The sequence below is a fragment of the Solenopsis invicta genome, chromosome 14 (genome assembly GCF_016802725.1).
Source record: "Solenopsis invicta isolate M01_SB chromosome 14, UNIL_Sinv_3.0, whole genome shotgun sequence".
Taxonomy (NCBI): Eukaryota; Metazoa; Arthropoda; class Insecta; order Hymenoptera; family Formicidae; genus Solenopsis; species Solenopsis invicta.
The window spans coordinates 8,754,628-8,779,284 of NC_052677.1; the positions used below are offsets into that span (position 1 = coordinate 8,754,628).

At 42.4% G+C, this 24,657-nt stretch overlaps 1 protein-coding gene across 1 annotated transcript in view; it reads right to left on the reverse strand.

The window, feature by feature from the left end:
• Nucleotides 1-24,657, reverse strand: part of LOC105194493 — a 62,458-nt gene that overhangs the window by 33,464 nt on the left and 4,337 nt on the right. The window contains exons 2-5 of the mRNA XM_039457024.1: nt 14,017-14,046; nt 12,270-12,372; nt 11,270-11,510; nt 963-1,086 (exon numbers count right to left, since the gene is read on the reverse strand). Of these exons, the coding sequence (XP_039312958.1) occupies nt 963-1,086; nt 11,270-11,510; nt 12,270-12,372; nt 14,017-14,046 (498 nt within the window). The remainder of the gene's footprint in view (nt 1-962; nt 1,087-11,269; nt 11,511-12,269; nt 12,373-14,016; nt 14,047-24,657) is intronic.

Genomic DNA, 24,657 nt, shown 5'->3' on the forward strand with positions numbered 1-24,657 from the left:
TATCTTTGAGAGAGTCCCACGTGCCGTTTCTCCGGTCTTTTATCGCGCGGAATTGCAGAAACATCGAAACAATTCACGGGACACGTAGCTGCGTAGAGCACAGCGGCGAAGTCGGAATGTACGGGCGCCGAGCCAACAGCGGATTCGACAAGTTCGCAGACACACTCAATTAAAAGTTCGTTCCGTCATTCGCTCGATAGCTCTCGTCGAAGATGGCTTTGCGTGGATGGATTTTTTTTTTCCTTTCACCGTCGTGAACTCGACTCGCGCTCGAATTGCGATCTCGTCGAGTAACGCGAAAAGAATCGCTCGGCGGTTTTTGTATTTCTTTATCATCGCGATTTCGTCCGCGTAGAGATCGAAATTTCGCTTTACGCTCTTAACCTTTTTCCTCTTGGCCATTCCCTTAATTCCCGTATTCTTCTCGACCTCCGAATGCTTCTTTCGCGGAAACACTCAGGTTCATCTCAGATTACGCCGTCCGGAATTCGTTGGTCGTGAAATTGGAAGATGATCCGGCGCTTCGAGCTTTCCTTTCTTCGCTGTACCGCGAGCACACTTTTGGCAATCGCAGATCGCGCTTGGCAAATATCACACGATAAAGAGCGACCTGCCGCTTTTCGTGGCAGAATTTCTCTTAATCTTGCGTAGAGGAATCATGACACGATCGGAACGCAGTCATGCTGGCGTTCAAAGGGACGGACGATTAGGAGCGAATGAGCGAACGGTAGATCGGAGATGCGACGGCGCGGATCGATCGGAACTGACAAATTACAACGTCAGAATTTGCATGAATATTCTCGCCGGCAACTGTCACAGGTCGGATCTTCCGTTCGCACGACATGATGTGACACCGATATACGTCAAACGTATTCCCATATCTCGTATATGTACGATTACATACGTCAGCCATGCGATTTTCATCATCTACCGTAATCTAGCGGGATCGTGTCGTCACTTACCAAACGGTAGTTCCAGCCGGCAGTCGATCAGAAGCGAATGGCCCGTCGGTTTCTTCGTGCCGACGATATCGTTGCCCCTCTGCTCCAATTCCAGCCCGAGACTGACCCACTGTCCAGTAGTCTCCTGAAATCGGAAACGCACTCCTTTAATCGCGCAGACACTTTTTTTCCCCTTCGAGCCGATAAGCCGGTGAGGCTTTAGCAGCACACACACGTCGCGGTTACCGCGCTCACTGCTCATAATTCCTCGTTACTAAAAGTTAAAATCGTTACGGCGACATTCGCCTATCTCTATCTAGTCGCGGAAACGTCACGGTATCTTTGCCGTTCGTGCACGAAATAATGAATTAATTAATACGGCCCATTAGTCATGGTACCTTCAACGATACCGTTGCCGGCGGCGCAGGAAATAATTCACTCGAAACAATCTCCCCCTCGTATTCCGCTCGCGTCCGGTACGCGAGCCCCCGCCGAGAGCAGGTGCGATTATTAGATACGGGGCGACTATTATATTATTAAATATATAAATTATGATTATAATTTATATACGATTATCGCCAAAGCCGTATTCTTTCCGCAGACTGGAATTAGTTTATGCGCGAATGCGATATTACGCTACTCGTACTGTGGAGATGATACAACTTACGAATGGGCACGTGTAGTTTACGCGCCGCCGGCGCCAAGACGCCTGCAAGAGGAAAAGGCGTACTCAATTCTCTCGACTCCACTTCCATCTTACGAATGGTCGAACGGAAAATCGAGCGCAAATTGGATAGAGTGTGGCAAATCTAAGAAAATCTTGACCAAAATCAATAGACGAGCGGAACTGCAGTCGCGGCGCTTTACACAGACACACGTACACACACATACATACACGTGTGTGTGTTTGTGTGTGTGTGTGTGTGTGTGTTTGTGTGTGTGTGTGTGTGTGTGTGTGTGTGTGTGTGTGTGTGTGTGTGTGTGTGTGTGTGTGTGTGTGTGTGTGTGTGTCTGTGTGTGTGTTCATGTATGTATATACATATATCTTTTTTTGTTGCCTCACGTAGCACGTGACTGTAAAACAAAATATAGCTTCGAACATTGATGGTTTAGTGGCTTAAAAGCTCCGTAACTACCGTAATTCAAACGAATCACGCTCGAGCGGGAGCTTTTGTACGTATCAATTTGAGTTTTTGCACGATCTCTTCCTTCTAAAAATACAAACTTTTTTTTTCCCCCGATCGCGGGATGATATGTCGAACAGTTATCCGTCCCGACGCGATGGAAAAAGTTGAGGTCGGTGAATGATTAGTTTGTAAATTATTCACAAGTTTCGCAATCGCAGTCGCAAAATATCTTTAACAAGTTGACGAAGGCATAATTTAAACTCGCGAGAAAAACGAGCGACCGACTTCTCTCTCTCTATCTCTCTCTCTCCGCACTCCCGACAATGATTTAAACGCAGGAACTTGGACTTTGCAAACACGCTTCACGTGCCACGATGCGCTATCGACAAAGAGGAAAACACCGAAATTGCACTATGTCTGCCTGGCGACGAACAAGTATCTCTCGAAAACAAGATACAAATCCCGTGGCGGCTCCCTGTCTCGAATAGATCTGTTTGTCCCGAAAAATTCGGTGAGAATTACGACTCGCATGGAAAAGAAATTGTGGTCAAATGTCCATGATGCGCGTGGAAAACATTGAAATAGCGATACTCTCTCATTGCCAAATTGCGTCACTAAACTTTGCCATTGTTATATCCATCGGTTGGCTTGATAAGTTTATTTTCTCTCGACTACTATATAGTATATTATATATTATGCTTGGTACAGCTTCAACTTCGCAGTGAATATCACTAGCGCAGCTATGGAATAAAAATTTATAAACGAGTCGTCCTCGCAATCCTGGGAGTCACTCCGTCTTCTTTCGCGGCATGGAAAGTAATGGTGACGCGATATTTTTGCAGTCGATACGTAAATGGCAGGGAGTGGAAATTGCAGAAGATTATTCCGATACCGGCTACTCGTGATCTCAATTGGTTGGACGCGACGCTAAGATATAATCGGCTATTATTAGGGGTAGGTTGCATTTTGCCTCTGGAAATCAATAGACCATTAAAGACCAAAGCGGAGATCCATCGGCCGCTCGTACGAAAACCTGGGACGGCAACTGAACTTCCACCCTATTGTACGTAACACAAAAATACACAGATCAGAGTATCAATTTATATTCACCTACTGGCACGAATCTCTCTTCTTCTGTCCCGTGTCACGTAAATGTCGCATGTAAAATGTAAATTCTTCTCTCGGACATATTTTCTCGCGCGAGCCCGCAATTTTAATGGACAGCGCGAAATAAATTTTTTATCATTATGGGAAAAGTTAAAAATTTTCTGCTCTGGCAAAGCACAAGTATGAGGCACAATACCGTGGACAGCATCGCCGTTAATGGCGTTAAAATAAGAAGGACAGCAGTTCAGTCGTTCGTTCCAGTTAATTCCGTCCTATTACGGTGCTACTGGGCGGAGAGTCGAATTAGGTTAGCAGTGACGGGAACTGGGATGACGCACCAATCGTTCCTACCTTTCTTCCAATCTCTTTTCTCGCAACTCGGCCTAATTAACGTATTTATCACACGGGAAAGGATAAGAAAGCAAGTGAGATACGCGTTCGCGTCTCTAGCGAGAAGATGTCGCGCCATCGATCGATCGCTATCACTTACGACGACCCAATATGCGCTTCTGTCGAGAACCGAGAGGAGGATATGATTTCTCAATCACATTAGAGCGGAGAAAACGAAATTTGCACGCAATTTATCGACTTCCATTGCCGGTTGAGCCAGCGTGAAAGAAAACGGCTCTTTCTTTTTGCACGCCAGACAGGATAATTTTTTTACTTGTTCGAAAAGGAAATTGCACGCTGTAGACTAAAATCGCGAATGTCACTTCTCGCTCTTTATCTCAAGGATAATCATATTTTGCCGCATCGAGCATTATTTCCTCCGAAAATTGTCATGCAGCACAATTTATTTTCTGCATGTGACAAATGGCAAAAAAAAAAAAAGTTGGGGTAATGCATCGTTAAACCGCGTTTCCGCGCGAGCCGACGTGTGCATGGCACGACCCCGTTAATAGTCCGTTCCATGCTTCTTTCTTTAGCCTTAGTCGTCTTCCACGCTCACGTCAGCCAAGTCTCGCTTCTTAATCTCGCGATAAAAAGAAAATTGTCGATGACAACGTCGTGGAAGCCGGTGATCGTGGTTACGGAGGTGGGGTTGACGAGCGTTCGCGAATAGGACACGACACCCGCGTAATTAAGCGTCCGATAGCACAATGACTCTCCAGCAGTCGGTAGAAATACTCGCGGATCGCGCATCTCCTGCGCGTGAGAGGCAGCGTGGAATTCAACGATTTTCAGTTCGGTGAGAAATGGCGAGTGTTGGAACGCGTTAACGATCGAGTGACGTCCGAGGGCCGCGCGTAACGACAACCGGAAGTTCTAAAGCTTTCTCGTCGCATGAAAAGTCAATCCAGCTTCCGCGTCGCATACAACTGGGCAAACTGCCCAATTGTATCGATTATTACGATTGAGAAAACTTTGGTCCACAATGGTGAACGAATAGTCGCTGGGTAGTCGCGCGAGATGCAATCGAGACATACAAGTCGCATAATTGCGAATATGACAGATTGTGCTATAACACATCTATTCGAACGAGATAAAGTTGCCGATATCGCACCCACCTCGCGTATAAATTCAACCACAGTACTTGTACACTCTTTGTGAAATTATTTTGGGAACTACATAACATTATCATCGTCTTTCATTGAACTCAACATGTTAAGAATAATAGAAACGCTGTTATTAATATTTATAGAAAAATCGTAACTTTGCTGCTTTTTTTGTAACACATTTTGTAACTCGATTGCAAAAAAGATAAAATAAATAATATAAATTTTGATAATTTGTAATGATCACAATATTAAATTCAAATTAGATTAATAAAGTTCAAATAACTTTGTATTCTTATTTGTAAATTAAATAAATAAAGTTTTGCAAAATGCTTTAGTCTCCTAAATCGCATCATGTGTTAGTCTTCTAAATCGTACTATTGCTTTGATCGTAGTTGTATAAAATCAAATGTAATAATCATACAGAGCATACATTGTAACAGTATTGTCGTGATGTAGCAAGGTTATCACAACATTATTGAAAAGTTATCAAAATCGATGGAGATTATATTCAGTTTACAATATTTATTTCCAATATGAATAAAAGTATGCTTATCTAACGCATTCTTGCTCGAGAAGAAAGAATCTAACAGAAAAAGTGTCGTTTTACCTTAGGAAGAGTAATATTAATCTGTGGTGCGATTTAAGAGATTATACAAACAAAAAAAAAAATAGTATCAAATTCATTGTTTCATATATAAGCAAGAATATAAAATTTTCCTAGTAGAATTTATAATCTTAAGCAGACATAATTTGCTTACACGAAAAACAGAATTTTCTTCATGTAAGCAAAATTATGTCTGTTTAAGATTATAAATTCTTCCAAGAACATTTTATATTTTTGCTTATATATGAAACAATGAATTGTTGATTTAATAATAATTTTTTTCTGTGCAATTGCCTAAATCGTACTATTTGAAGGCTTCTTAAAAATCGCCATTTCAAAATTTATGACAATGCACAAAATTCTGAAAAAAGATAAATATGAAAGGAGAAATGTTGTAGTTTATTGTGACGTAAGAAAATTAAAAATATTCCTCATAATTTCTTAGTTATAAGCCTTTACGTGAAAAGTGGTGCGATTTCGGCAACCTTACCCTACATTATTACGTTCGTCGCAAACTTAACATACCAACACAGCGTTGTTGTTGTTATTTGCGCGTTTACTTATGAGCGCGTTTGTCACGGACGGCCGTTTTGTCTTAAGCCATTTGAAATGACGGCTGCATTCGCATGCGAGCATTAGCTCGCTCGAGAAACATGACAATTGCATGACTACGAATACTTAAATAAATTGAAAGAGTTAATAGCATTAGTATAATAAGGATTAATATCATTAAGATAATAAGACTAATTGTCCTTTAGCTGAACTCCAGTTTAAAAGGCTTTGAAAAATTCTCGAAAAGCGTCTCTCGCTTCCCAAGAGTTTCAAAGAGATAATAATCGCGCGTTTATTTCGCAGGCAATAACAATATTTCAACCATTCTCGTACTCGACAATAAATTTATTTGAAATCTAATTGTCCCTGCCAAATGATTCCTATACGCGCAACAGGAGGAATTAATACTAGCAATTTATTTCTGTTGCATTATTACGTCGGATGTTTGTATAACTAGACGGGCGATTCAAATATAATACAACGGCTGTTCATTCGATAGTGCCAGCGCACATATCGTGTCCCACGCGTCGATGGATACGCGCTTCGATTTTTCCGCCCACGAGAGCACACAAGAAGAGACCCGGGTTTGCCGATAAAAAGCTCGACTCGACTCGGCTCGTCCGGCATCGGCCGCTTTGATTCCCCCGCTTCTGGCACGATTCAGAATGGAATCGCAGACGACTGCCGCTCGTCAATTCTTCAGGTCAACAAGGCGATCGACTACATCCACTACCGAGATCTCACGAGCCACTAGTCAAGAGCAAACAGCAAGTGACTCGTCTCGGTTCTCGGTTTCACTGAAATGTCCTAACTCGCGCGGCAACCCCTCGTCCGGTTCTTAACACGAGAACGCTCGACCACGTGTCTACGATCGTGACGTGATTTCGACAGGACTAGGATAACTACTTTTCACAGGCAAAAATGAAAGAAAGCCGAACACGGGAGGGAAAAAGTAAAAGCGTCGACGGTCCGCGCGATCGATCGACGACTCCTTTCTTGCTTCCATGACGTTTTTCTCTCCCCTCCCCCGCGTCAACCGTCTCCCCGAAAGTAAGATCGTCCATCAGCCTGAAATTCTCTATGGATCACGAAGATGATCCTGGGGGATCCGTTTCCCATCAGTCGGTTCTCGCGAGCCGCTCAAGTTATGGCTGCTGACACTCTCGCGTTACACGCGCAGGTCTCTTTGCTGCCGTCGTTATTAAGTGAATCGACGGTGGTCTCATTCTTGTTTTCTCGTCTGCGTTATAGTGGAAAATGTCAGGGAGCCACTTAAACGGGCCGTCGATTGATTTTCCGGCGTCCGTTAAAGCCGAGGTAAAGGAGGATCTAGCCTGTCGTCGTCGGCTATCAGTGAGATGGATAGATAGGTGGACAGGTAAATAGACGGATAGATAGAGAGACAAAGAAAAAGATTCGAATCGGTAATGAAAATGCAAATGACGAAAAATAAATCGCTCGCGAACAAAAGTTCGATTCGAACGTACGGGGATCCATCTCTCCTAACGGACAGAGTCGTAATAAAAGCGGAAAAAGAAAAACGAAATGCACTCGCGACGCGCTATTAATCAGAGCCTCGCGAATTAAAGCTGAGGCACGGGGTCGAGGCGAGTGTACGCGAGTGTTGTTGAATCAGCTACCAAAATTCAGCCGCCGGAAAATCTGCCGACGTGAAACTCTTTCGCGCGGTGACTATAATTTCATTTCCACGTAATATCGAGTCGCGTCAACCACGGCGCCGACACGGCGACGGCATTGTGACACACGGGAGGCAGAGACAAGAGATCGTACGAAGATGTCCGTTAACAGAGACGCTGTCAGACCCGCGTCTCTCTCAGCGTAGCACGCGAGCGAGCGAACGAGCGAGCGAACGAGCGGGCGTAGTACTCGACGCTGTCGAGCACGGAACAATAAGACATCGTACATCGTGGCGAGAATCACAATCCGCGTCTCCTGACGTTGGCGACGCCAGGCCAGAATTATTCGACGTCGCTCAGCAGGTGTATTTCCAATGCGTATCGAATCGGGCCGTACGTAGTAGACCTCTCGCGTGCCGTTTTATGAATATTTTAAGCCTGCACGGCTGACCCAGATCGTCCTCTCCGCGACACGAAGGGAAAGCAATCCGACCTCGGCTTATCGGCACTCGAAAGCTCGTTTACCTCCTCACTTCGTCGCGTTTAATCCCTACGTTTTTCGCCCACCGCTGTCGTTGGCGAGAGCACACACGCGGTTACATACGCGCCTTCATCATCTTTCATCCACTCTTGACCGAGAGCCCCTCCCGCGTCCACGTTGTTCTATTCCCCACGCTACCCTCTTTTATTCTTTTTTTTTTACACACGTGCGCGCATATATTTACCGTCTTTTTTTCTTTCTTTCTTCCGCATCGACGCTTTATCTCCGCGAATGTCAGCGAGTCTGCTGCTGCTGCTGCTGCTGCTGCTGCTGCTGCAGCGCGCGGTACGTCGTCGATCGCGATACGTTCGCCCGCTTCGTTCGGAGGTGGAGAAACGATTTAAAGCGCGTGATTTGTGGATTCACCTATTGTTGCCGCAATCATGCGGTTTAAAGCGGAAAGCCGAACGAAAGAAGCGAACCCCGCCGAGAGAGAACGCCTTAACGTATTTCTCGTCGCGGGATAAAGGACGACACTCGCTTTTGTGCTCACGGTCACGGATCATAGATCACACGGTCATCAACTTCTGCTCTCCCGAAGAGGGGACGTACGTACTGTCTCGCGGGAAAGCGGAAACGTGATAGACGCGGATACAAAGAATATAAAATTGTGCAAAGTTTCACTTTGTTTCAGTGAGTGGTGAATAAGGGATCGTTAGCGCGAGGATAGTCTCTTTTCGAGGGTCGGTCGGTAAAATGCCGTCGTGCCGGGGTTCTTTCGAGTGAAGAAAAAGCGCGCGAATCAGCTGAATATTTCGTCAAGGTCGTTGCCTTTCCTAAAACCCGCTCGCATGTCTGTGTGTGTGCACGCAGCGCAAAGTCGTCGTAAACCCACATCGTCGACCACATCGCCCACTCGGCGACTCGGCTACTCCGAACGTTTCATTGAGCGTCGCGATTTGGACGCGCGCCAAGTGACGTCACGAGCGGATGAGGATCCAGCTATTGCCGATAGTGATGGCGATGTCGTGGTCGAGAACGACGCCAGGCGTGATTTCGACCTCGTTCCAGCATAGAGAAATCGTTTTGAATTTTTAGCAAGGAAATTGTCTTTTATCAGAGAACAAATTTTCGTTTGCATTCTCGTTCTAATAGAGGTTTCCAATGGAGAAGAGGTTTCCACTGGAGAGAGAAAAGTTCAGTGGTAAAACACGTGGTGTCCAGTATCGCGACCTTTCGAAAATAAAAAAAAAACTGACAGTCTCACGATAGTGATACGAAGAATAATATTACTAAACGAATGCAAAAATAGAACTGCGCGTTCACGCGAGACAAAATCTACAATATAATCTCTCTAATATGATTTGCTCGTTTTTGCGACAAATTCTGCAAATGTTATTTCGAGCAAAAGAAGCAAACGAGTGAGGTTCAATTTTAGTTTTCCTCTATTTGCTTATTGATGCAACAAATATAGCCGTTCGTATTTTGTGACACACGTTCTCCCAAATTATTTGCGCTCATTAAAAATACAATTTCGCTGAGATACTTTTTTTATGAAAAAACTTGAAAGATCGTTGCGCATATCAACCGGAGAGTTTTTATTTATAGAAGAAAAGTTATAATCCGATTTATGATGCTGATAATGAGATCATGTTGTCACAAGAAGAACAATAAGAAATCGACTTTGAGACAGGACTCGGGTGATTCTCTGGGAATTTAAATAACAACTAGGAAGAGAAGGAAAAGAAAAAAAAAGAAATGTTCTTCGTTTCCGGGTCGCGCATGAGTGACTCCTGTCTGGTCATTTAAAAGAAAGACTGAGCGCTCGAAAGAGTTATTATTCTCGCCAGGAAAAGGGTGTTTTTATCGAATGAATACCCCTCGCATTTGTTCATTTCCGCGACCTTGAAATGAAGCATTCAGGCAATTTAATCAACGAAAATTCACTTTTGTCGTCGTGCAAAAGTGCAGTCAACCGTGCCACACAAATGAAGACAGAAAGATAAAGGAAACGAAATCGCGGGAAGAAATCTTTGAGGTCCGTAAACCTCAAAGGGCATATCCTAGTGGTACAAGAGTAGAAAAGAATCCATGTCTTAATCTCTCTCCGAATTTCTCGCAACTTTTCATACGGAAGATCCTCCGGAAAAGATCTGTTTCAAGTACACGAAATTATTCTACGAGTTGCCAAGTATAATGTAATTTGCATTACGTAAATCGACAGTTCCAAGTTGTCTGATAACTTACATTTCGAGAGCCTAAAAGCATTCCTGATGGAAGCGGCGATAAGAGAAATTGGGTCCCTCGTGGTGTCTATTAGTATCTAATTATGCGCGCTAATTACAAACGTAATATGCATCATAAGTGTATCTTGTGGAGAGAGGAGGGAAGGGAGAGAGAGAGAGAGAGAGAGAGAGAGAGAGAGAGAGAAATAGCCATCTCTACTATCCGACTGCGTTGCTTGCTCACGTAAGCAACGTAAATTACGCGCTATCGTTAATCACGGTATTCTTCGAATACGGTGTGTACTCTACGTTTGCGCGTGATTGCGTTCGTGAAAACACACAACGAATTAAGCGTTGGTATAGGTCACCGTTGCGTTACCTCCGCGAATTCGATTTATACACACGCGACATAATATACCGACCGAATTGACCTCACGATTAGTCACGCATCGGACATGACGTCGATTGATTGTTTGCAACGCTCCCAGTGTTTACAGCTCGTTTATCGTATCTAAATTTATAGCGTTTTACGGAGAACGAAAAAAAAAGGCGGTACACAGAATTTTCACACCGGCGATAACAGAAAACTATGACGACGGACATTAAAGAATAATACGCTGCCAAGAATTATCCATTTATTTCGCTAAAAACCTAAAGTAGCCTGTCAAATGGTGATTGGTTTTAGAGTTCCGTTCGACGAGCAAACACTCGTCGAACTTCATTTCGCGTACGATGCTACCAAAGACAGAAAGAGGATTGACGGGGGAGGTCCGCATCCGGTGGAGAATGAGCGAATTCTGTGGAAGATTATTACGTCCAGAGAGGGTGCTTAAGAATTGCTCGCAAACCGTACGATAATGGTCTTTTAAAAATAGTCGATATCTATCTTCGCGCGACGAGAAATACGTATAAATGAACGAAGCAAAGCCGCTCTCGTCGATTGTATCGGATTATAGCAAACTGCAAAAAATGTTTATCACTGAGAGGCAGTAACGGCAGTATCATCGAATGTTTCAATCGCTTTGATGTCGCAAAAATGTGAGCGAGTGTAATACTGCAGTGTGCAATGTATAGCGAATGTATTGAGTTAGGGTACCGTATCAGTGACGATGTCTGGCTGTGTGTTACTGTTGGTGTCACATATATCGGACGTGTGCAGTTCGGATTGCCGATCCTGTACTTCCGCTGTACAACTTAAGTTGGACTGATTTCTCGTTACCTCGTTCATGTAGGACACCTCGGACAATGGAATATAGTAGTAGCCCAGAAAACGGTCCCACAAGAATCCTTTGCACCATACCTCCACCACGAGCCCGGCATTCATGTCATTCGTTTCGCTGCGTAACAAACAAGTTCTATTAACTTTCAGCGTTGCCACGAAGAAATATTACATCGCGAACTAAACATGCTTTCTGTATAAAGTAGATTAAATGAAATTTAACGGCGAGACTTTAACGGAGGAATTCAGTGGCGCGTCAAACGCCGCGTGAGCGCGAGCCAAAATCAAGAACGATATATCTTTACAGGAACGGACGCTATTGTACAACAAGACAATCCTTTTTAATCCGCAAGTCAATTTCACTTTATCTTCCATTTAGTTTTCTTTTTATATATAATTCATTTAACAGTTCGCTCAAAAACAAAATAACACGGATTGGAGGATCTCATTTCAAACAAGGAGTTTGTTTAGCTAAGAGTTGATAATGAAAAAGAGAAGCGCGCGTTTCTCCCTCTGCAATTTTATAATTTTATCGGAAATTTTCACAATTCCTGGCTTCGCTCAGCAAATTCGTGAATCGGTCGACGGACAGGATTTATTTCATCCGCGCCAAGACAGAATCCCGTTAAATAAGAGTTATGATTAGTGTCAGATTCCTCTTCAGATGCGCCGCACAAATTACTGGCTGTTCTAGAATGTTTTAGCGCCGTTGCGCACGCAAAATTTCGCAATGTCTTCCAAGTATGCAACGTCGTAGTGACGGTACAGAGATTTTTTGAATTGTTAGAAACACGTTTAGCTTCATATTTTTAACGGGCTCCTCAAACTACGTCGTCTTTAACGAACATCCGCGTAAAATTAATTATCGATAACTTACAAGAGGAAGTCTTGTTCCCAGCATGGATTGGCCCCTTTCACAGTGACTGTCGTTGACTTCACATTTTGCAGCTTCAACGTTACATAGGAATTGAATTGATCCGCTGAAATTCGATAATCTACCTTTTAGTCGGCCAGTCAAAACACGATATACGCTGTAAGAGCAAAATACGAGCGAAATATGTTATGATATTATATTAAATCATTCCGACAAAACATATTGAATATCTCGATTAAAGTACGTCGTGTTTATTATTTTTAATGGAAATCACTACATTAATAAATTACGATTCTACAAAAAAAAAAGTTATAATTTTAGTTTCTTATAATTCGCGTAATATTAGCGAATATCGTTTGGTCCGCAATTTAAGAGCGATCTTGATGACATCCTCGCGCGTTTTATGTGTTCGAGAATGGAAAAGAACTGTTAAATTCCAATAAGTACCACCCACACGTTGGGCACCTCCTCCGCTCCCAGCTGTACGCCTTCGATAAGTCCCGCAGAAAGCGGGAGCGCGATTTTACGACCCGCGACACGATGTTTCGGGCACAATAGTGCGTCACCCTCGACATTTTACTTTACGAGCCACGAAAATTGTATCTGAAGCGACTAGCGAAATACGTTCGTGGCTCACCTCGATAGCATCCGACCGCCGAGAGCTCCGAAGAGAGAGAAAGAGAGAGAGAGAGAGAGAGAGAGAGAGATATTATTAATAAAAAATGAGACGGCATAAATAGATCGTGGCAAAAATAATGTGCGGTTCTCTCCTGACCTGAGAAGCTACCAGATATGGAACAAATCGAATGTCGTTTGCGTGATGAGAATAAGCCCCAAGATATTCACGTTCTTATAGGTGAGAGACGCGAGATGCCACGGCGAATGCAAAAATGTATGATCAATTTTGATGAGACTAAACGTGTCCTCGATAAGGAAGGGAGTTAATATGAATGAATGTAGTCGGGGCATTGAGTAAATTTTCATAAAGCTAAACGCATTTATATGTTCGCGATGCGAGAACATTATCATTATGCTTTTCAATTCTTGGGACAATCGCGCAAAATAATGGTCTTCATAAGCGCGTTCTGCACGATGACGTACATGTGATGTGCGAATGAATATTTAAAAAAGGCATAATATGAGTGCACAAACGAAAACTGTCAAGATTACGTTCGTCATCGCAGGAAATATTGAATGATGCGATAAATGTGACATAAATTCAAAGTTTCTCTCCAATGCTACTGGAATTATTTATTGATTTATTTTTCCTCTCTTAAAGAAATTTAGAAAAATTATGATGGGTTTTCACGTATGCAAACAGTATCGTCTCAGATTTATTTAAACTTGATATATCGTACGATCCTCCGTGAGAATACGTTGCATCTCCGCGCGGAAAAATTATTTCGGCATAATCGGAACGTCACGATATTCTGCTTGAGCAATCGCATAACCTGAAACTTGGAACTATTCCAATCGCGGAGTGCAATAAATTGTTCGCGGACTGTAGAAGCGAAGCGTGAATAAAGACCTCGGTTCTGCGGCTTGTCTCGGCCCTAATTTTCATCAGCTCTATTCCCCACATGTTAATATTTCGCTCGTATAGATTCGGTTATATAATTACAAAAATATAATTGGAAAACAAATCGATGGGGATCAAATGAGAGAGAGAGAGAGAAAGAGAGAGAGAGAAAGAGTGCAAAAACTCCCATCTTCCCCATCGTAACTTTCCCTATTACTTCCATATACGTACCATCCTCGCAGACGAACCGCGCTTTCTTCACTGCAACAGAAAAAAAACAGAGAAAGAATTATACTCCTACAAAGTAGCACATAAACATAATATATATGTCTAACTACATTTATGTTTAAACAACCTGAGCCTGATTCTAAAAATCGCCAAACTTATAGAACGCATATAAAATAATATAAGTCAGCAAAGAGTTTATCGTTAATTTATTTGAGCGATCACTTTCGATGTGTACGCGTATCAAAAATGATTTACACCAACATCGCGTACCTACTTACAGACATTTATAAAGCGAATTATCGGATACGTAATTATTCCAACCGATGACGTTTAATAAGAATTAAATAGACATAGATGACGCGCGATGTAAAATCAACCGCAGGGCGCTACCTGATGCAATCGCGCATGTATGAATGTTGAAATTAAATTTTTGTTAGAGAAAATTTAGTTTGCGTGTTATATCTATTCATTGCAACCATGTGCGCCTATCGACTTTCCGTCAATTATTTATAAAGGTCGTATTCCACAAATGCATTACGGATTTAGCTAACGCTGATAAGTAAAACGGATCGAGTATTACCATCTGCCGGGGTTTGACAGTTCCTTTTTTTAATAACTAGTCTAACGGATAGGTCACGGAACGACCTTGTCTATAAGAACGTACATATGTGCGCAAATGTATGTGCAAGTGGAGCGCAGCTCCGTCATGCCAGTAGCGATTTGAAGCATTGACCTGTGCTAATAAATGCCAGGCAGTGTCTACACAAGTGCCGGAGTCTACACGAGTGAGTAACTGCCCTTAGGATTAATCTCGTCACCGCAAGGAGGGACGGTAGCATCCAACAGCGGGGCACGTATACACGACGAAGGATTAGGGGATGCATCGCGGCGATAATGAAGCGGGTCAGCCGTGTATCCGCACAGCTCACAGTTCATAGAGGAGACTTTTTCTCTCCCCCCCGCTCGCTCGCGGCGACGTATTTTTCCCCGCTCGACAGACGCGCCTTTCTATTTTGCGCGCGCTCGCATCGCGGGCGATTAATTAAGGGAGAGAGCCTGCGACCGCGGGAATATTCTCGTCACCGTTATAAAATTGTCGGTCGCAGGAATGAGCTAACGCTGATGTCACGCAAACAAAAGACTACGCTACAGGCAACGTATGATGCCGAGAGAATGGTGAATCGGCTGTTACACCCACTTCTCGTAACCAAGAGCTCTCGCTTAACAGGTGTACATACACGTACACGTCGAAACTCTTCTCTCCCTCCTCCTCCCCCTCCCCCTCCTCACTCTCTCTCTCTCTCTCTCTCGATTCGATTAAATAAACTTCTTGACAAGCGAGTTTGTTCTCACTTACTAAAAATAATTAAACTCACGCAAACGATGCACCCTGTTTGCTCGTGCTTTGGCAGACGGCCAGTTAAGATTAAAATTCAATATGTAATGAGAAAACAGCGGGGAAAATGCCAATATTAAACTGACTTTAAGCATATTTCAGTAAAACGCGAGTGCTGTGTGCACGTGTGTAGTACCGATACAGGGAATAATTGCGTTAATTCCGACGAGAAGCAAGCGCGTTTCCGACAGTTGACCACAACCGGATCCTTCGGTATCGCTATGGTCTGTCGTGTGGTCTGTTAACGACGCGACAGCGACACGTACGGAAAACGTGCTCCGGCGCAAAGTATTGTAAAACGAAGCGCGCGTTGTATCGGAGTTATATCGCACGGAATTGATAGCTCGGGGCGCCTGATGATGTACACAACGGTACACAGGAGGATGCTCGCGCCTCACGTGTGCTATATACACGCACGCGTAGGCAGATGCATGCGCGCGACGAAAGAAAAGTGAAACAATGACGTCAGCTTTAACGCTTCAGTTGCGATCTTTTACCTTCGTATAACTCGAGACAATGGACGCCCGGGGTATGAATACATGCCAAGACCGTGGTATCGTGTCACACACACACACACGTGCGCGCGCGCGCGCGCGCTCACAGAACTCATCCTCTCTCTCTCTCTCTCTCTCGCTCTCTCTCCACTGTGTTCCCTGTACAAACGCGCCTTTGTGTAGCACGTACACGTGCGAAGACCACGCGTATATACGTGACACACCGCTTACTTTTCATCCAGCGACAGTTTCCTTCGGCGACGATGCCGCCCGTGCTCTGCAAGTGGATGCAGAACGATAGCAACCGGTGCGACAGGGGCAGAAGGGAGGATAAACGGGGTGGAAAAACTGGGAGCGTGCACATCATATGTATGTTATTTATATGCCACGCTCAGGTATTAGAGGCAATATTTACGCGGCACGCGTGAACGCGATATCTTATCGCGCCCCTTATCAAGGTGTCAGCGTCGCTCAGGTTCTGCCGGATGACCAACGTACATTTCTCACCTAAAGCGCCAATCCCTTCTCCAACGCGATACAAGGTACAAGTGAATTGGCCGGCGATCCTTCGGCTGACCTCTATCCCGTCCTATCACGTTCTGGGATACATTTAGCATTGTGATACAAACAACGTTCGAAAAATATTTTCAACATTGAATAATTCTCAACCTAGAGAATTCTCCAGAATATTCTTTTCTTCTCGACAAAATATTTTCCAGCTGTTTCCGAGGTATTTCTCAGGGAATATTCGCTCGAGACGTTCTCGAAGGAATATTCTCGCCTCATGTCGCTCTTTCAAAGAAGGTTAGTTTTACTTTATCGATCACCGATTATTTCGTTATATGAAGTATTAGGTCAATTTAAGTGAATATTTATATATTACATGAAGAAGAAAAAACGAACACACACATACACACATGTATATCTTGGAGCCCGATGGATTTCGCGATGTCTGCTTGTGTTAATGTTCGTATTTATCCAACTACTTGCATCTCCTTCGCGTGCGTTTGCGCCAAGTGCAATCGATGTAACGAGTATAATGGGTTGCTAGTGTACCTCGTAATGTATGCACCTACGCCAGTTATGTCCAATTAATCATTTTCTTTCGCGACGTGTCGTAATGAGATCTCTTCTGAATGTATAATTAAAGATTGCAGGAGGCACAAAGAAAAAACTTTTAGGTGAGAAGTGGAACGATGGTGCGAAGTCGATTAACTCTCACCAGTCTCTAGCCCGGTTAAAGGTACATGCGCAACTGGCGCGAACGCGAGGTGTTTAATGAAGCAAATCGGAGAGCGTTTCGAGTTGTACGAAATCAATCAATGTAACCAGAGAGAGAGAGAGAGAGAGAGAGAGAGAGAGAGAGAGAAAGTTTAAATTGTAAGATCGTTTTTGAGAGATATTTTCACGGTATTTCATCGTACAGCGAACCGTACAGCGAATCGAAAAGTCCGCGTTATGCATGAAATATCGTATGCATCATCGTCAACATATGAATCACCGCGCCAATTCCGGTCCACGAATTATCGATTATACATTTTCGATAAAATTCAAAGGCACAACTTATACGTAGTAGAGACTTTATCGAGTATTTTAAGAGAGAGAGAGAGAGAGAGAGAATAATCGTCACCATAAATCAGATTCGAAAGCATTCGCGATGTACCGGACGCCAAGGGTACGCGAGGGTGATAAGATAAACCACGCACGTGATTATCATGCAACACTGATTTTCCAGAATTCCACTGTCGTGAACATATGGCCATTAGTAACACAATGAATTTAAGAGAAATTAACTGATCGCTCGGCGCTATTAACTCTGTAAAATCATTTAGTCTTGTTCCGCAAACACATATATAAAACTAAAGACTAGAATACTCTTCTCTTTTTCTCTCACGTTGGGGGGAGATAGAAGTTTTAAATTAACTCGTACGGGTTGATATCGGACGTATCAGCACTTTAGGAAGGAAAATAACGAGTAAAGATAGCTTCTAGATAAAAGATCGTTTTTCTCGGGAACTCTAATGCAAGTCTAACAATCGACTTTTATTTCCAAAATTACGAGACTCTGACTGACGATGCTGCTTGAACCTGAGTGAATACTCGATATGTCTTATTTCTTCATCTTGGGAATGCTCTAACATTCTCCGAAAGTCAATAAAAGCTGTTAATTTACATCGTACCCAATAGAACTACAAAGTGATACGAATAAAGTACTAATAAAACGAAAAAATATTTTTAATTAAAACGAACGTTGATTAATTTCCCTCTTTCTCATAAATATACTTAATATTTTCTTGCGAAAGGCTGTCTAGCTTCTATTAATAAACAAGCTCAAACTCATCCAAGCATAAGTATTGCATTCCTAGAAACGTGTTGTTCGCCTTGGCTTAATGTAAATTTGTTTTAATTACTGCAGCTGCGTAAGATAAGAATGCTATAAATACCGTAATATTTATGCTGAAGGCAGCTTACTTATCACACGGTGCAATACTTTTTTTTCTATACGAGAAGTCTTGAGAATTATTAATGACAGTATCGCGAGATGTAATTACTTGATTGCACGTTAATGAACTTCAACTAATATAAATTTTCTACTGATAAAAAATTCTGGAGCTTTGAATCACGATGTCACTATAAGCCAGCATGCACATGATTTACTAAGTTTACTTCATTTCTCAGCTTGAGTGTGAAATTTACTACGAAACGTCACACGTCAGAATAATTCAGTTGCACGGGCGCGAGCTCGCAACCTGCGTAATGCGAAAATTTATTCTTAGCAAAAAGGTACTTGCATCCGATTAAATCAGCGATCGATAGTCCTGGGTAAGAATCAACTCTCTAAATCGGAATCAGTGTATTATTCACTGATTTGCTATACTTATAACTGTGACAATCAGAGAGTATCCATTGTCCAGTCGACGATACCGATTAGAAGGGGAAATTTTTACTAATCGAAATCAGCGTATTATCGCTAAAAGACAGTGCAAATTTCACTGATTGAAATACTTACAAGTATAGCGCTGAAATCAGTAAAAATTTTATTAATACCAATTTAGAGAGCGAGATTTAACAATCCGTTCGGGCCACCTCTTCCCATTATTCCCGCTGCTTATAAACCCGATGAGAGCAGGTCATTTGTGTTAATGATTTATTCCGTACGGCGCATTAACCCTGCGGAGGAACAGCAGCAGCTTTGCCGCGTCGTTGCCGGGGCGCACTCTCTCTGAAGTTTGGCCTTGCATCCAATAATTCCTTCGATAATATTGTTTTCGCGCATAATTAACTTCCTGGGCAGCGCGCGTGTACGCCTCCATGCACGTTCCCTCTGCCATGAAATTTTCGTCAGGCGAAACCACCCCTCTGAAACCGATAACCGTCAACGCGGTCACGACGGTGATGTGCGGCCGCACGAAAATGGCGCGCCGTAAGATGAAAGTTATCGCAAGAGGCGAGAGGTGGAAAGGGTGCTGAAGACAGGAATCTGGCGTGCCCTTCTCGACGTTAGGGAACGAACAGGAAACTGCGAGCACTACCGCTATCCGCCAGAACAAATTATTAATATCCACGCTGCAAGTCGCGCGGAAGCGACAGGCGGAAAGTTTCTGTCGTCGCGTCGGTCGGATCACGGCGGCGTGGCGTTTATGCGACGACCGGCATTAATGCAGCAATGATAATGCGCATAAAGTTTGCTTTATGCTCGCGGCGTCGAACTTGCGACGGACGCGCTACTGATTGTCATTGAGCCGATAAGATCGGTTTAACGACGAAATCTTCTATGTCGATACGGTACACCGATGTGTTTTTCTATCGAAAAAAGAAGGAATGTAGGTGAGAAATATAGAACAAACCTTTTTTTTGTGTGTTAAAAAAGCACCAGCTTTGCTCGATAGTTCGAACTATTGCATTTTCCCCCACCCGCGGTTTGAAGGGTTCAAAGACCCCTCTTTATTATGACGATGCCGATATCTCGATGTATCGAGATAGCTCCTCCGCCAACTCCCGACGGGAACCCCTGTATTGGATTTCGATCTCTTCTATACGTGCTGGCTGTACAAACGATAGAAAATGGAGATGGATTACGTTGAGTAGAATCAGTAAATTCACACGTAATGATTGATGAGTTAAAAGATTTAAAAGAATTTGGTGTCGCGAATAATTCTCAGAGGACATTTTTTTTTTTTTTATCAATATTACAATTATTTCATAAAATGATGCGCGTATTTTGCTAGCAGTAATGAGTGAGATATGCGTAACGGATTGCTCATTTTGTGGAAAGGTAATTTCTCGAAGGTTACTCGCACAGTCTGGGATACGAAAGTTCGGAATTAATACGATTATTCTGCTTCAGAAATGGACTGGCAATAACGAGATCTTTATACTCTCCTCGAAGCGGTGAACAAAGAGAATAACGCAGAGCTAGGATTATAACAGAAACTCGTAAATGCCGTCGGTAGCGTTATTATGTAGCGTAAATCGTGCACTGTCGAGTTTGGAAGTTCTCCATGCTGGCCATCGCGCCCTTTCTCGTGGCAATAGACGCTCGTTTGAGGCGTCTCTATTCTCGTGATCAATCTCAGTATATCGGCGCGGCGTCGCTATATACATACAATGTACCAGCGGCTCTGTAGGGAGGCCGATCAAAGCATTTCTAAAGTTTATTCCGGCCGAATCCACGCCGTCCTTCGAAAAGCATCAAAAAAACGGGATATTATCGTTAGCCATATGACGGGGCTATCGTTATTACAACCTTTGAAATGTCCGTTGAAATTTCTTTACATCGTCTCTCGTATTTCGTTCAACTCGAATAAACTGCACTAAGCGGCAACTTAAAAGTTCGAAGGGTCGGGAGAAGAGCTTTCGAAAATATCACCCGGGACGCTGGTCATCGGAGAGTGAGAGAGAGAGAGAGAGAGAGAGAGAGAAGCCAGCCTGATAACCGTTTAACACGTCATGAAATTTTCGTTCGATAAACTAAACCTTCATCGGCTCGGAAAAGTGGTTCTCGTTCATCGAAGTGCGAAGAAACGCGAGTAAAAAATGGCTTGTCGTTTTTCAACACCGATAATCGTGATGGCTTCACGCAGAATATGGCATTAGCACGGCGAAAATTTCTGCTCGATCAAAAATTACGCATGTTTACAAGAAGTTAACTCGTTACTTCTGCTCAACTAAAAAAAAAAAGTGATCGATAAAACGAGTGTCTGACGATAGAACGTATTACCTTAATAAAAGCAACGTAACAGTCACTTAGGAGAAGAGATTAAAGTACGAATAGGGCTACCATTATAAATATAAACTTGGTTAATTGCTGGAAATCTCATACACCGATGTCGTTAACATTGCGACATATAGCGTCGCGTTCGCATTCGCGATCTTGAACGATGGCCAAGTTTCAGCGATTGCTATACTTCGTCCTGCTTGAAATACCAACACAATAAAGAGAAACTTTTGCTGCAAACAACTTGTCGCGTTTCTTACGCCGTGTATTCTATTTCGCTTATAAACTGTTCGGACTGATACTAACACCCATCTCATAATTTATATATAGAATATGTCGCGTATATGCGTGCAGCTTAAGAGCTGTCTGTTGTCTGAATATTAAAATATTTGCAATAACGATCATTTTCTTATTGCGTCAACTGTCCGTGCATCTATATAAAGAACAGATACACGGCCATTATTGCAGTCGTTATTTATAAAAATTATTTTATGATAAACAAAATGTTTGAACACGTGCTAGTCCTGAAGGAAAAGCTTGGAAGATTTCGTTCCCGAAGGTGGATAAGATCAACCTTCGTTTACGAATGGTTTGTGAGGGGGTAGTTTCCGTGCCTGATAACGCTCCTTCTTCCTTTTCCCGAAGAAAACCCTCCCGCGCATTCGCCCTCTGTACGTGTATGAGTGTGCACGTGCGCGGCTTAAAGTGCGCCAGACTACCGCAAATCGACCACCGAAAGTCCTCATTCAAGGAAATCGAAGGAACGAGGTAATGCAACGTAACACGAGGAGTCATTTTGCATCGTCGTTTTCGCAAAAATCAGCATTTTAAGATGAGAATTTTCGTTCGGCGAAAATTTCTATCCTATCGCAGCTACATATTTTCCGTACCTATGAGGTACATACCGTTACTCATACATTTTTATCTACGTGCTCGATTGATATAACTTACATGGGGATTTAACTATTTACAGAGAGTAGGGGGTTTCACCGTGGATTCGATTCGATTTCGAATCTGAAAGATTCAGATTCGAATAATTTAAGAATTTCGAATCGATCACTTATATTTTGATTGTTTCATTTACATCTCTGGTGCGACCAATCTTGTATCAGCGCGTAACAATTCTCATGCCTGATTGTCGATTTAAAAAATTTTTCCATCCGTTTCTAAATCTTATCTTCCAAAATTTGCGTACACAATAAACAATCGTATTTGCAAATTTGTTTTAATATTTCACAAGTGTGTATCACAATTCTACAGAATTTAGAATAAATTAAAAAAAAAATTACTTCATTATATTTTGTTAGTAAAATGTACCAAGTACATACTTTGATATTAATATTATAATGTTTGTACGGATATGCATGAAATATTTATTTATCAATATAATACACTTATTGTCTATAGTATTTATTATAAATTTTTACTTTATCACGTTATTGTTTGTAATTAATTTTCTCATGTATTGAAAAAGGTCTGTAACATTATTTAAAATACTTTATTGCCTTTAAATTAATATGGAATATGAATTCGGGGAAATTTGATTCGAATTCTATTCGATTTGATTTGATCTCACAATTGCTTAATTCGCATACCTCTAACAGAGAGATAGAATAAAAACGTTTCAGAAAATATTTCGGTATTGTTTCTAGAAAACTCTCAAGCCTGATGTACAATGTGCTCTTTGCGTTTTGTCTTGTCCTTTTTGCTCTTTGTTTTGTGCTTTCTGCTTTTTGTTTCCTTGCTTTGTGTATTTTTGTCACACGAAGCCGAGAGACATCGTCATGCACAAAAGGCAAGGATTTTTCTGCACAAAATTAGCAAACAATTCGCCAAAAGCTTCGTTTACTTGTATCTCAGGTTTATTTTTCAGACATATTTTTTAACAGACTATGTTCGATTCACCACGATACCGTGGTCGTATTTAACCTAACCAACATGTTTCTTTGTCTTTGTTGTCCGAGATAAAATTTGACGAACTTCAGAAAAGACAAGAAACATGTGACAAAAAACACGATTGTCGGTAAAACAGTGCGCGAAGAGACAAGAAAGCAAGAAGCAAAAAGCAAGAAATAGGAAGCAAAAAGCATATGGTAGATCAGGCTTCAGAAAGCTACTTTAAAAACAATCACGATCATCAAATTGCATACTAAATTAGTAAAATAAATTTTATCAATTTTATGATTTTGTAAATTGGAACAATGATAGTTATATACGACTTATTATACGAAATGTGAAATGGTTTTGATGAAATACTTTTGTGCAAGATGAAGCGCGTGCCGAAGCGTGTTTTTTCTGAGATTTTTCGTGTTTCTGCAAGAGGAAATGTTATCCCAATCAGGAGCGCACGATTTTGTACAACACGCGAAAATAAAGGTCCGCGCGATAACACGAATGAAACGCGCTCAATTCGTGCCGTTATTGCGAGCGTTTCATCTCCATTAACAATGACACATTTCCGACGTCATGGTGACGAAACGTAACGCGCAAATATGCAGTCCTACGCGAGTGAGCGAGCGACGTGGAAACAATAGAAAGAAAGTAGGTCTCTACCAGAGAAGTTGCCATTGAAACTGTTGTGTTTTCGCTGAAGAGGAGAAATTTAACGAGGGGATTTACATTGACAACGACGTTGCCATTCTCGAAAACGCTCCGAAAAAAATCACGCTAAAGAAAATCCTCTTGAATTTCTGCTAAACTGTTTACAACGCTTACGACATCTCGAACAAATTGTATCTATCATTGCAAACAACGGTGTCCGAGCTTTTTCCTTTTTCTCGCGTTCTTTTTAGACATTCCGAGGGACGGGAGTTGAGATATTTGTTGAAAATCAAGCTTTCAAGAAATCAAAAAGACACCTGGAAAAAATGTCGCTGAAACGAACTGTGTTTATAGGTAGGAGTAAAGATGTGATCATAGGTATAAAAGGAGCCTGAGTGGATTGAGGTTGAAAAGTGAGAGAGAGAGAGAGTTTCTTTTCCGTGTGACAGCACTCTTCAATCACTTCTTGCTTCTCGCGGACTCGCTCTCGCTTTTACGCTATCGCTTCTTGTCCGATGCTATCGTTGTAATTTTTACGACGGTACTTTTTCTTAAGCAAAATGTCTACAAATTTTTCTCTCTGAAAGGAATTTGCATTTCCTCCTACATATGTACATGGTTAGAGCGTATCCCTTTTAAAGCATTGTTCAAATATTTTAAGAGCATTCGCATTCTCGTCTCGAAATACTCGAGAATACTCCTCGAAGACTGTTTAGCCTTCAAAGGCTTACCCCGGAACGAACGTTTCGTTTTAATCAAAGCGCTGAGGATCTAAATCTAAACTTAAGAAGAGATAAATCAAGCGTACGTATGTAAAACGCAAGCTCGCTTTAATCACCGCCAGCAGCAGACGGCTTAAGCTCGATCGCCGTTTCCGCACGCAAATTGCCGCCTTTTCCTAACGATACGTCGCTCAGGGTTCTTTGTAAGGCCCGCTCGTCTTCCGAACGCGCAGCACGAGAAGCACGAAGAGAGATCGGAGACCCGCGGCGAAC